A 12738-nucleotide genomic window follows, 5' to 3' on the forward strand; every position below is an offset into this window, starting at 1 on the left:
CAGCTTGTGCATATGGCGACGATGTCTCGCGCTTACCATTGGCTCTAGCGGCTCAGCTAATATGCAGGTCTCGTTCCTCGTCCAACGGGCGGCTCGTCAAGGTACGCAAATTTTTTCTTCCTTCGCACCCCTTCACCATGATGATACAACCTTTTGCATAGTTCATCCGACGGCAATACGCCACTGGAGACAAAAACTCACACATCTTTCGCTCCTATCTGATCTCTCACCTTCACCTCGCAATTTTCGCCAGTCGTTGCCGACTCGTTGCTAACTGCTTTGAAGTCTTAGGTCATCAGCCAATTGGCACGCGGCTTGTACATTTCGTTGGCGACGATGCGGTCGGGACGAGTCGGGACGAGACGAGCGACGCAGGCGTACGAACGATGCCGTGGTGCGATCCGTCCAAGAGGCTATCGCTGTTTAGAAATACCATATTCTTCCCTATCAAAACTTTGCATTTCATCTACAACATTCGGGCCCAGTCACACGGCGAGCTACGTGCGGCACCCTTGAGAGTGACTTCAACATGCTGCTTGGACACATGGACTTTGAGAAAGATCAAGGTTTGTTTCTCAAACTCCTACAAGCGAATCGCCCATGAGGCTGAAGTTGAACAGCGAGAAAGACGCGAAAGCGCTCTCCTTCCGCAAGCAGCTAGCAGGGCTTCTTGCAGTCAACATCAACAGCCAAACGTTTGCTTGTCATCACTTTGAGGGGCCCCGTTACTGCGTTTCAACCTGTTTGTCTATCTTCTGATTTCGATGCAATGCCAAAGAGAGGGATGAAGTCAAAGGCTGTCGCTGTCCGGGACAGCAAGTCTATTCATACATGATTACGGGGTCTGTTCAACCCTCTTTCTAAGCAGTCGCGGCCTCAGCCTCAACAGGCACACCGACGGCCTCCTCATCCCACTCAGGCTCAGGCTCGGCCTCAGCATCCGCCTTGGGCTCGGCCTCGGCCTCCGCAGCCCTTCCTCCCAAAAGCACACCCTTCGCATTCGCCGGGCTGCACCGCCAACTGCTTCCAATGTTGTTGAACCCGTTGCGCGCCAGGTTGCTCGAACCGGGATACGTCAATGAGATGCTGCGGCCCTTGCAGTTCCAGTTCTCATACAGGGTGCAGTAGTAGTTGCGCGGCGGGCCAAACGACGAGATCTGGTTGTTCCAACCCGCGGGCGCGTTGTTGCAGAGGGAGAAGCGCTCCGGGTGGAAGGAGCAGGGGCCGTTCCAGAAGGGGCCTTTGCAGATGTACAGGCCGAGGGGCGCGGCGCGGGGGTTGAACGACGTCGTGTCGTCAAGGGAAGAAGGGGAGGTGGTGGGTGCGCTGGCGGAGAGAGTGGCGAGGGAGAGGAGAGCGGCGGGGATGGTGGTGAGCTTCATGTTTGGCAAGTGTTTGGTTTGTTCGTGCAACGATGGACTGGGGTCAGTTGTTGACTGGTGGAGCAGAAAGAGAGAGCAAGAGCGCGTCGCTCTGAGCGCCTCGAGGGACGAATATATACATGGACTGCGGCTCTCTCGCTTCCTGTCCATCCACGCCTACCAAGCCGTCTGGCCCCGTCTATCGTCCGTCCTCTTCCTCCTGTAGACCCTCGACAATATCACCCACAAGCTCCGCGTGGCTCCACAAAGATCGTCATCGCCCTTTGACGCCATGCTTCCTCCATTGTCTCCAGCGCCGTCGCGTGCCCATTCGTTTGTCATGAGGGTTTGTCTCCAGCGACAATATCAAGCCCCTTTGGGACGCGCGACAACAATATCAACGACGGTCTTGGCTTTTGACGACGTTGTTGAGTCACGACCACAACCATCCACAGGACTGGATCATGGCTAAGTGTGCGATGGAGTGGCCCATGTTGTCACTGCTGCTGTTGCCTCTAGTTCTGCGGGGGGGTATGAGGCAGAGTTGCATGGCTCTGGACCGTTCTCTGCTCTGTCAGTACGAGCCGTTGACTCAAGCGATGGCGAGTTCCCACCACAAGCACTTCTTTGATACAGTCCCCGAAAGAAACAAAAACTCCATTCTATCCTCATCGGCGCGTTGCGGCGAAAGCGCAGCAAGACGACGACGGTACGGTACAGTAGCAAAGTAAACGACCCGCCAAAGTGGCAATCATCCTGATCCATCTATCCAACTCTCCTCCATATCCTGCCGCACACTGAACCGACCCCTCGAATCGCTTTCCACCCGCCTTTCCCCCACCTCCCTCAGCCACCACTACGAGGCTTCAGACCCAAGAGAGATGCGTCCACAGGGTCGACCGCTTTCGCAGAGAACAGGTCACATTCAGCAAAATCGGGCATCTTGGGAAGTTCTGGCGTCAAACTTCCCTGGGCCGCCGCGTCGCGGGCGCCCTCAACCGCACCCCTCCAGTCGAAATCTCCGTCGTCCATGTACGTTCTGTCTTTTCTGGGCTTGAAGGCGTCGGCTAGCGCCTGGCGTGCGCGCTCACTGCCGAATTCGCCGTTGCTACCGCGGGCGCGGCGGGCGAGACGTCGGATGTTTGCGTGCTTCTCGTCGGTGACTGCAGCCGACTGGGGTGATGATGAGGTCCGGATTTTTGGGGTGCCGGGGGCGTCGGCCGTGGTGGTGGTGTCCCAGGTGATGGGATGAGTGTCGAGGGCTTTGGTGAAGAGGCTGCTGTCACCGATGCCACTACCGCCGCCGCTGATGCCATTGCGGTGCAGTGTAGATGGACCTGCATGCGGATAGGTGGTGCACGATGATGTGGGAAAGTTGCCGCGTTGCTGTTGGATTGAGTCGGACGACTGAGGCTGTGCGCGATTCGTGAGGACGTCGCGAGAAGGCTCGAAAAAGCGAAAAGGTGGTTGATGAGAAGCGTTCTTCCCAGCAAGAGGGCGGTGCTGCTTCTTTTCCGGAAGCTGCTCTGCTCCACCATGTCTACCTGCGTTGGTCTCTTCATGACTGAGCGCCTGGTTGATCAGTTTCAAGACGGGGACCGCAAAGGCGCGCTCCACGGCCAACTCGATCAGCGTCTGCATCTTGGGGTCGATGTGGTCGAACTCGCAGTCGCTGTCCGTGTAGGGAGAGCAGTCAATCACCTCCTGGTACTTGATGCGTGCCCGGCCGTGGTCGTCGTCTCCAAAGGGGGCCTCGCTGGAAGTGAGCTTGGGTTCGATGCGCTTGTTGTTCCAGGTGGGCAGGTAGCGCGCAGCATCTTCGTGGGAGGTGTCGGTGGGGGTGGCCACAGGCAGCTTGGTGGCGTCCGGGCTGTGGGTGTTGTTGAGGTCCGCCCAGCTGATACGCTTGGCCCGTTTGCCGCCGTTGCCAATCGCTTCGTCGACTTCTTCTTTGGACATGTCGTAAATACGTGCTACCAGCAAAGTATCAGTCTAAATTCTGTTGGCAGCGGAGTATTCGAAACGGGTGGTCGCTTCGGAGGAGCGATCGTGATGCTGTGCGACATACATGTGGGTTCTCTCTTCCTTTTCAGGACACTCGACAACATAGGCCTTTTGTTCCTGTAATTCTCCCTCCAGCGGTCGCCAGAAGACTGTAAGCCACGCGATCCAGTGTCCCAGCCCTTTGGGGGAGCGTTCCTCTCGACCGAGCGGGGATACTTGCGCCCGTCTGCCATGTCTGAACAGTGAAACAATGTCTTTGGATAGCAGCGCGCGAGTGTGGCCTGAGAAGCCAAGAAGACTGGAACAGCCGTTGGCGAGACTGCGTTGTAGTCGTTGACGAAGCAGATAAGTAGTGGAATGCGACACAAAGACCGCGGTCCAGCGCAGTCCAGCGCAGTCTTATCCGCTATTCTGAATTCTGCTTGCGGCGTCGTTTGGTGTTCTGGTCACCTCTCGCGCAAAACCAAACCCCAGGTCGAACAAAGAAAACTTGTTCGCCAACCAAGCACAAGTCGGAAAAACAGAGACAGTGTTTATGTTGGCCAAACGCGTACTTTGGTTGGTGGAAGTTCCACTTGGCTTGCTCTCCATCCGCTCACTCTCGAACCTTCCGGCGCCCGCGAGACAGATATCGATCACAGCCTCCTCTTCGTCAACATGGCCCTGCAGTATCCTGCTGGCATCGTGGCTCTGGCCCTCTTGATTGCATTTAGCTACGGGTCGTTGGCATACATAGTGCTCTCCTTCGGCGGTTGGCTGTTTGCTCAAACTCTGCAAGAATTTGATGATGAACACGAGATCCCATTATGGTGAGGTCAAGTTATCGAGGTGCAACAAGATAGCATCTTCCTTTGAAGGACAAGACGCCGGCACCATTGAATTTTGCTGTGCGGAGCCCTGCTCTCAGAACAAGGTAGGTTCGAAGAACGCATGAGAGACAGTTGAACTCTCTCCTGGAAAGGTTCAGATCAAGGTAGACGTTGTGAAGACGGATAATGCAAATTAAGAGTACGACTATACAAACAGAATCGTCACTTACTGGTCCACTTATTGAGTGAAATGCATGGCCATGGCAAAGACGGACGAGTGATGGACATGACCAAACAGCGACAGCCGCAGGTACCTCCGGAGTTGCGAGACATTGTAGCTCAAGCGGAAAACCAAATGTCGAGGCAGTACCACCGTCTGCGCTATCCCAAGTGGTGACTTGCCGATTCAGGAAGTAACAAAGGACTTGGCGGTACTCGCCGTCAATCCGACTCACCTTCTCATGCGTGGTGTTATCGTTCCAGCTTGGCCATCCCCCCTCGGTTCCATGCTTCCCTAGATCCTTTTTCTTCCTCCTATTTCTCAACCTGACCTTCATTCCTTATGCCGCCCGGGACGACCAAAATGGCACCCGACCTTTCCAAGGAGGCCCTGCGCCAACGCGCCTCGTGGATTCGCGATGTTCTGGATCCGCAGATCGCGCGCGATGGCCCGGAAGTCATGTCGCCGGACGACGTACTCACGCTGCACGAGCTCTTCCAAGCACTCCTGGATGTGGAGCAGCTGTCGATGTCGGTCCTACGGTACTCGCGCATCCACATGGCGGTGACGGACGTGTGTGGCAAAGCGACTAGGTGGCCGAAGAAGTTGGCAGAAGGCTGCGACCACGTTGTCGACGTTTGGACCGAGAGGTTTGGACGATTGACGGATGTGAGACCGAGGCTGTGCAAGTCTGAGGGAAGGCTCAACGGTATCTGTAGCGGCTTAGAGATGACGAGAGATGTAAGTGACGCTGTGACATTTGCCATGAAGAAGTCAAAACGCTGACTTGCCAAGGGACTGATAAGGTACTGGACGGACGTGGATCCGGACATCATGGACAAGCAAAGGGCCATGAAGCATGGTTGTCTGGATTTCAAGCCTGGAGAGTAGGTGCCAATCCGATGTTGTAAAACTTTGAGAACGGGCTGATCATTTGTGGCATCAGCTGGTGGATCAATGGCATGTTTGCCTTTCATGCCGGCATTATCGACCTACAAAGTACTGGTGGCGGCATATGTGCTGACAAGAATGGTGCCTATGCTGTCGTCATGGCTGGCTCCGACGAGATTCACAGCGAGAGTCCAGAAAAGTTCAAGTATCGTTGCAGGCCCGGCGACCCAGGGCGATTCCGCATCACCTCTGTCGTCGATTTCAGGTCCAGAAATCGCATTCGAGTTCTGAGGTCCCATACCCTTGCCAGCCTTTGGTCTCCGAGCTGTGGCATCAGATATGATGGCATCCACAAGGTTACTGGATGGACTGTAAAACCTGTCGACCCAAGCTCCAACCAGGGCCACGGCATCGCATGGGAGATTACTCTCGAGCGAGTCGAGGAACAAGATGGCCAAGAGTCGTTTGAAGAGACCCTGAAACACCCCAATGCTGAAGAGACGGACGATTACATGGAGTACAAGCGTATGCGTCGAGGGGTTAGAGATCAGGTGCACACCGAGTTGTCACAGGCCGTGACTCCGACTCAGCCGGTGCCAGACACGCCGATATTTGAAATCGCACAGAGCCCGCCCATGTCGCCAATGGCAGAGTTGCCAACCACGTTGGTCTCGCCGTCTCTTCAGGAACCGACGGCGAAGCCTGCTTCAGGCAGCCCACGAAGGAAATCGATCGCACCGCCACCGTCACCAGGGCCGACGTCAGGTCCTGGGTTCCGGACAGAGCGCGAGCCATCGACGGCATCGCCACGGACATTGACCGCTTCTTCGGCGTTGAGAAAGTCCCTCTCCACCAACAATCCTAGGAAGAAGTCGGAGATGGCGTCTTCGAGGTTGAGAGCAGACAGCGGTGCAGGCCGTGGCAGCCCAAATCATGCTGGAGGCAGGGTGGACCGGAGGAGTTCAAGGAATAGCGCAAAAGGACCACGCAACTTTGCTCGATCAATTTCGCGCCTGTTTGACGGTCAAGTTGATGAGGTTCCAGAGTCACCCTTCGGCTCGACAGTGGAGAAGCCATCATATTTCCCCTTGACCAAGTCACAGCCCGAGGAGGATGGGGAGGGCAACAAGACTCCGTTCCTTCGCCAGCCGGAATGGGGAAATCCAGAGCCCGAAACCCCAGGACCGGCGGAGAAGAGCCGCAGCAGAAAGCGTCGTGACCGTGCCGTGTATGAAGCACTGGAAAAGGCAGACTTTCCAGAGCCCAGCTTATTCCTGGCGGCGCTCAACGAGGTCTGGGACGATTTCGAGGACCCGGAGTATCCGGACATGGTGCTGGAAGACATGGATTCAAAGAAGAGGCTCGATTCGGACAACTACCTGCTTCGCATCCCACCCGGTGGCATCGATTTGTACAAATTCTTTACGCAGCAAGCGGGCGAAGACGAGTTCTTTGGTCGGCATTTTTCCACCAATTCCGAAGGATCAGGACGGGTCAATTCAGAATCCGAGCACAGCCACGAGATTGGTGGAGTGCTGCGCGACATGTCGTTTGAGAAGCGGCGACGCGTCAGTATTGCTAGTTGCATGAGCGATCGAAGCACTCGAAGCAGTGCCGGGCTGGACATGGCGAGGATCACAGACGAAGCCCATTTCAACAAGGTTGCCATGAGGCCGGGTATTGTGAGGTTCGGGACCATGACCATGTTGAAGAGGCAGAGCGTCATGGAAAACGTGGACGAAGGGTCGGAGGTATCATTTTGAGGCGGGTTCGACAAGCGGGCTCAGGTTTGTACGCTGTAGGAAATTGGCTTGGTGGTGAATCATTCAATATTGCTGATGCAGAGAAGCATCAGTCAGCGTTGGTTGTGCATGTGCCGACAGATTAATTACGAGCTCGCCGCTGAACAAGATCGGTGCACCCGTACTCAAAGATCGTCGAGTCTTTCTTGTCTCTCACACGAGGTGTCGTGTGTCCAGCTCAAGATCCCCAGATGGTTGCCGAGGACCGAGCAAGGCACGAGACGGACAGGGTGCAAAGTTGTGTTGGAAAGTCCTGAGCTTCGCGGACCAAAATAGACATGGCGACGACGAGGTGCTCAAAGGAACGATTGCTGAGGATAGATTCAGGTGTCCAGGGTGACGCATCCATAAACAGGGGCCCAGCGGGAACGGGATCCTTCGTCTGAGTGAGATGCAATGGCGATATGCAGGGGCAGCTGATGCAAGCGGGGAAGGAGCTTCAGCTCCGTCATCAGCTACGACTTTGGCGCTTGTATCATTGCAAGCGACGCGCGGCACGACGACGTGGGTAGTGAAGAAGCGGAACGAATGGTGGTGGTGAGGGCGAGGTGCAGATGGTGTAGCGAAAATTCGGGTTGTGGATCCATGACTGACTAAGCGGGTCCCTTAGTCAGGGAGGGCACGGGCCCGGGGAGCACCACCTCCGGCTCACGACACCAAAGTCAAGGATCCCTCTGTGAACCAGCACGACGCCTAGAGGACAAGCGCAGGAACCAAACATTCGATTGTGGGCTTGGCCCATCCAAATTCCACGTCTTATTGCACCACGTCTCCAGCGCTCGGTCTCGGATGAGGAATGCCTGCAGAGGCACAACCGAAGCACGGTAAAGTGTCATGCCGAGCACACGTGTCTCAAAGGTTGCGAGTTGGGATGGTTTAAACGGTGGACCGACGGTTCCTGACCACACGACCGGGTCCCGTCGATCAACCTTATACCGCTGGCCAATTACAATGACGGCGCTTGCGACGGGTAGAGTAGCTCTGTTGCACGTCGAGTTTTGCGACGACTGCGTTGCGAAACGAATACGGATTATCTGGCAGAGAAGGACGACCGCAGAGGCCTTGGGCCTGCGCTGGCAGCCCAGGTGGAGTCCACTCCCTGTAGGTTCACGTACAGTACATGTAATGTAGGCAGGCAGCTGGCTCGGGCTTTGAGGTGGGGAGCAGACGACATGACATGGACATGAACGAGTCAGCTTGGTTGGGTTCATTCCACGCCGAAACATGACGTAGCCTTCACGGATGCTGCGGTTTCTGTGTCTCGACGAAGCTTGAGTGTTTCTGCCGGCGTTTATGTGCTTGGAGCACAACATTCGACTGCTTCACGCGGTCGCTGGGTGTGAAGGGCGTGGTGCGACGATTCGGTCAGAGTGGACGCTGCGCTGCGCGTCATCCGGAATCCCAGCCCAGCCTCCACTCGACGGCATCGGATGCTGCAAACAGCCATCAAGACAGACACCCATCAGACATCAGTACGCCTAACGCTTCTAGCGCCGTCGCCATGCAATTGCCTTGACAGACGTTTCAGGCCGCTCCATTGGCCCCAGATCCTCGCTAGTGCCTGGTGTCCCTGTGCGCCACCAAGCACCCTCCAGCCTCCCGCTTTACGACAGCCACATATACATGCCGCTGCTGTCGCGTACCAACCACCTGCGCCCGCTCCGCTCACCTCACCACGTTCAATCCCCCCAATTCCGCCTCAATTCTGGGCCTTGGACCGCTCTTTTCTTGGGCCTTTCTACGCCGCTCGCTCGTCTTGCTCTTCCTGTCGTTGCAAAGTCTATGCCAATCACGCCTTGAGCCCTCCGCCTCCACACAGGCCCCGTTGCACTGCGCCGTCAGCTTCGCCCATGCGCCCCCTCTGCTCTACTTAGCTCCAATTTCTCCTGCTGCTCCGGGTTCAGCAGCTCCTCCCCGCCCGTCGCATCAATTGTGACCCAGGCCCTTCTCCACCTTTGATTTTCCAACCCGAATGGCAACCAGGCTGGCCAAGTTGACCGCCATGGCCAACACTCCTCACACCAATGGAATATACTCTGACATGTCGGTCGATGGCCCCGAGATTGGCACCTTGGTCGTCGTCGTCGACCGCGCAAAGAACCTGCCAAACCGCAAGACCATGGGCAAGCAAGATCCATACTGCGCAGCTCGGCTGGGCAAGGAAGCAAAAAAGACCGAGACCGACAAGAGAGGAGGTCAGACTCCAAAATGGTTCGTCCATCGTTGCCAAGTGACTTGTTCCCCCTCTGATAGCAACCAGGGACCAGGAGCTGCGCTTCACCGTCCGCGAGTCGCCCGACTACTACACCATGAAGGTATCCGTCTTCAACGACGACAAAAAGACCGAGTTGATTGGCGAAACCTTCATCAGGTTATTCGACGTCATCGTTCCCGGGGGTGGACAGAGCGACACCTGGCACAGCCTCCAGTGCAAAGGAAAATATGCCGGGGAGATCCGGTTGGAGCTTACCTACTACGACACTCGCCCGCCGAGTGAAGCTACACCGGTTGTAGAGCCAAAACAAGAATACGCGCCTGTAAAAAGACGTCCGCTGCCAAAGAATCCTGCTGCTCCATCCGAGTCTCCAATCATGGCAGGCGAAATCCCTCCGCCAACAAAATCTCCTCGAAGCTATCACTCACTGCGACACAGCCCTCCAAAGGAGCCTAGCTCTTTACCGTTTTCGCCTGCCGACTTTGACGTCTATCACCAGTACCCGGTTCAGCCGGTTGCACAGCCCCCCCAACATGCACATCACGCTAGGCCGCAGTCAATTGTACTGCAAACCTCTCGTCCAATGCACGACCTTCGTGCTCGGCCACAAAGCTACATTGAGCTACCACATGCTCACTCCGCCCCTAATGTCCCTACTCAAGACCACATGCCCGATGCGTTTTACGATAGAGACACACACTACCCTCCAGACCCGCGAGAACAGCCACAACCATATCCCCCGCGGCATGAGGTTGCTCTTCGAGATCCAGCCCAGCAACCTGGCCAGAACGGCAATTACTCGTACGGGGCTGCCTGGCGAACCAAGAGCGCCATGCAGCCTACCGTGGAAGACGAAGTTGAGGTAGCTCCACCCCCTCCGCCGGCGCATCGAAGGACTCCTCCAAATGCGTTGGTCCAAGCTCCAAGGTATCCAGTCGACATGGCTCCCGCACCTCTCAATGTGAGGCAGGAAAGACGTCTTAGCCATCCAAGAGGCCATGTCACTCCTGGACAGTCTCCCCAGTCTGCTAATCCCCCCGATTTTCCACCGCCTCTCACGCCCACGACCATCTCTCCAGACCATCGCGTACCTCCCCAACACCACAGATATAGCATGAGTGGATATTCTCCGTCTAATCACTACCCTGTGTATCAAACTCCTCCCCGACACCCGCAGCAACTCGAGTACCACACTCCGCCCAGCCACAGCGGTGCAACCCGGCCGTCACCACTGGTTCACTCTGAATCTGCTCCAGCAGCGCCCGAGCAGCACTACTATCAACATCAACAGCTTGTGCCCCGAGACTCAGAACCCATGTTCAGGCAGCGTCCGGTCAGTCCTGGGCCAAGCCCTACGGATGCTCGCCAGCCACGAATGATGGGCCGCAACACACCAAACCGCAAATCAGTGTCGCCACGGCCCCCCCCTAGCGAAGCACCCAGCCAAATGGTGCCGTACGGACCAGACAGCTTCAACACGTACAACCCGCGGGCCAGCCCCACGCCCCCCTCGCGCGACGGCAGCGGCAACCAATCTCGCGACATGGACCTGCATGCCCGTGATGAGCAGGGCAACATCATCACACAAGACGGCCGCAAAGTCGACCCCTCGGACCACCTCCCCGTCGACTCGTGGGCGCCCGAGCCCGAGCCCAAGGGCAAGGACCGCAACAAGCAGACGCCGACACGGCCACGCGAGCGGCTAAACGGCGCACGCGAACTGCACTCGGGCGGCGGCCCTGGGCGCAGCGCCGGCAACCCGGGCTCAGACCGCGCCATCCGCGACGCGGTGGAGACGCAGTTTGGCCGCAGCCCTGGTGGCGGACACAGCCCTGCCATGGACGCGTCGCCCTCGCCTTCCAGCAACGGCAGCGGCAGCAGCAACAACATGATGATGGTGGCGGCGCCGCGGCGGCTGCAGAAGCGCAGCACGGCGCCCATGCCGCTGCGCGAGCGCGAGAACATCAACACCCACGTCCCTCCGGCGTCGTCGTACAACCACCACCAGCAGCAGCACTACTCGCCCCACGGCGGTAACGGCCACCAGCAGTACTCGCCGCAGCATCACCACCACCCCCATAACCAAAACCACTTCTACGCCAAGAGTCCCGGCGGTGGCGGCGGGGCAGCCGCCAACTACGCCGGCCACGGCGCTCCGCCCATCCCCGCCAAGATCCCGATTAACCACCAGGACGGCATGGGAGCGGACGATCTGGCGGCGCTGAGCCACGAGTTGCGCGGGATAGACATTGGTCCGGCGCCGAGCAGTACGCGGAGGAAGTGGCTGAGGAGGTCGTGAGTGCGCTGTGGATACGTAATCTTTTCCCTCTCCCTCTCCTTTCTGCTCTCGCACTTTTCCTTCCTCTCGGATACTGGCTGGCATGGACTACGGGCGGGCATGGACGGATGGATTGATTGAGATATGCATGCATGTACGATGGATGAGACGTCGATGACGACGCTACGAGTTTTTTTTTTTTTTTTTTCCCGTTCATTCCTTTTAGGGAGCCATGGGTATGGGGGGTTTGCGTGGACATGGACATGGGCATGTCGTTGGGGAGGGCATTCGGGGCGTAGAGTTGGTGGAAAAAAGATGAGGGAATGGAGAGGAGAGGAGAGGGCGGAAGAGAGGGAAGGAAAGTGAAAGAGAAAAGAGAATGAATGGAAGACTTGCATGATGATTTGATGGATGACACAGCGAAGGCGACGTCATGGCATGGCATGGCAGAGGAGGTCTCCGACTGATTGACTGACGGGAGTGGTTGAACCACGTGTTGCTTCTCGGCACCTAAACACAAATTACATCTACTACACGTCCGCCTCCATCTCTTCTATCATAAACCCAAGTCACCTCAACGGACGGCACAAGTAGTCAGTCAATCACGCACATCAGAAAAAGCCTCCAGTATTTCAGTGCGCAGAGAAAGAATCCGTTATACTCCTTTTTTTGGTAACGCGTGTGAGTGTGATATATACCTCTCCTCCTTCCCACCCTCTCTCCATCTGCGTCTGTCCGTCCGCTTATGCTACAAGTCCACGCACCCTCGACAGTAGCAGCAAAAACCCCATCCGACGAGTTACCTCCACACGCGCACACTACTACTGCTGCTGCTGCCTGTCCGCCTGCCTGTCTGCTCTCGGAGTATCTCATGCGCGCGAGAAGAAGAAAAAAATGAACCAAGAGAGTTGTGGAACAACAGAAACAAAATGACACAAAGACAAAGAGAAGAAACAAGCATATGCAAGAAGGTGTAAGATTGCCCGGCGTCTACGGTCGTCAGGGGGTACCACCACGGCACATATTGTGGTGATGGTGATGGTGATGGTGGGTGTGGGAGAGCATGCAATGCAAGTGCCAATGCCAAATGCCAATGCTAATGCCAGTGCTAAATGCAGAGCATCAAGTGCAGCAGTCAGTGAGTGCTATGCCAATGCA

General features: G+C 56.6%; 5 protein-coding genes across 5 annotated transcripts; 3 read left to right on the forward strand and 2 right to left on the reverse strand.

The window, feature by feature from the left end:
- Positions 1 to 860: 860 nt before the first annotated feature.
- On the reverse strand, positions 861 to 1382 carry J3D65DRAFT_604483 (uncharacterized protein; the record flags this gene model as incomplete). Its single annotated transcript, XM_066798272.1, has 1 exon — positions 861 to 1382. The coding sequence occupies one exon, from the start codon at positions 1380 to 1382 to the stop codon at positions 861 to 863; it is 522 nt and encodes a 173-aa protein (XP_066653786.1).
- Positions 1383 to 1629: 247 nt separating this feature from the next.
- J3D65DRAFT_437057 (uncharacterized protein) lies at positions 1630 to 2150 on the forward strand. The gene has a single exon (XM_066796226.1). The coding sequence runs from the start codon at positions 1826 to 1828 to the stop codon at positions 2090 to 2092; it is 267 nt and encodes an 88-aa protein (XP_066653787.1). The 5' UTR covers positions 1630 to 1825; the 3' UTR covers positions 2093 to 2150.
- Positions 2150 to 3749, reverse strand: J3D65DRAFT_436974 (uncharacterized protein). Its single transcript, XM_066796225.1, has 2 exons — positions 3430 to 3749; positions 2150 to 3334 (listed from the first exon to the last, which is right to left on the reverse strand). Exons 1-2 carry the CDS (start codon positions 3596 to 3598, stop codon positions 2208 to 2210), a joined length of 1296 nt encoding a protein of 431 aa, XP_066653788.1. The 5' UTR covers positions 3599 to 3749; the 3' UTR covers positions 2150 to 2207.
- Positions 3750 to 4757: 1008 nt separating this feature from the next.
- Positions 4758 to 7048, forward strand: J3D65DRAFT_604485 (uncharacterized protein; the record flags this gene model as incomplete). Its single annotated transcript, XM_066798273.1, has 3 exons — positions 4758 to 5135; positions 5190 to 5281; positions 5341 to 7048. The coding sequence occupies 3 exons, from the start codon at positions 4758 to 4760 to the stop codon at positions 7046 to 7048; spliced, it is 2178 nt and encodes a 725-aa protein (XP_066653789.1).
- A 2011-nt stretch (positions 7049 to 9059) lies between these two features.
- J3D65DRAFT_604486 (uncharacterized protein) lies at positions 9060 to 11601 on the forward strand (the record flags this gene model as incomplete). The annotated part of the gene is made up of 2 exons (XM_066798274.1): positions 9060 to 9282; positions 9341 to 11601. The coding sequence occupies 2 exons, from the start codon at positions 9060 to 9062 to the stop codon at positions 11599 to 11601; spliced, it is 2484 nt and encodes an 827-aa protein (XP_066653790.1).
- Positions 11602 to 12738: the final 1137 nt, after the last annotated feature.

This window comes from Phyllosticta citribraziliensis (assembly GCF_038025025.1).
Source record: "Phyllosticta citribraziliensis strain CPC 17464 chromosome Unknown J3D65scaffold_8, whole genome shotgun sequence".
Taxonomy (NCBI): Eukaryota; Fungi; Ascomycota; class Dothideomycetes; order Botryosphaeriales; family Phyllostictaceae; genus Phyllosticta; species Phyllosticta citribraziliensis.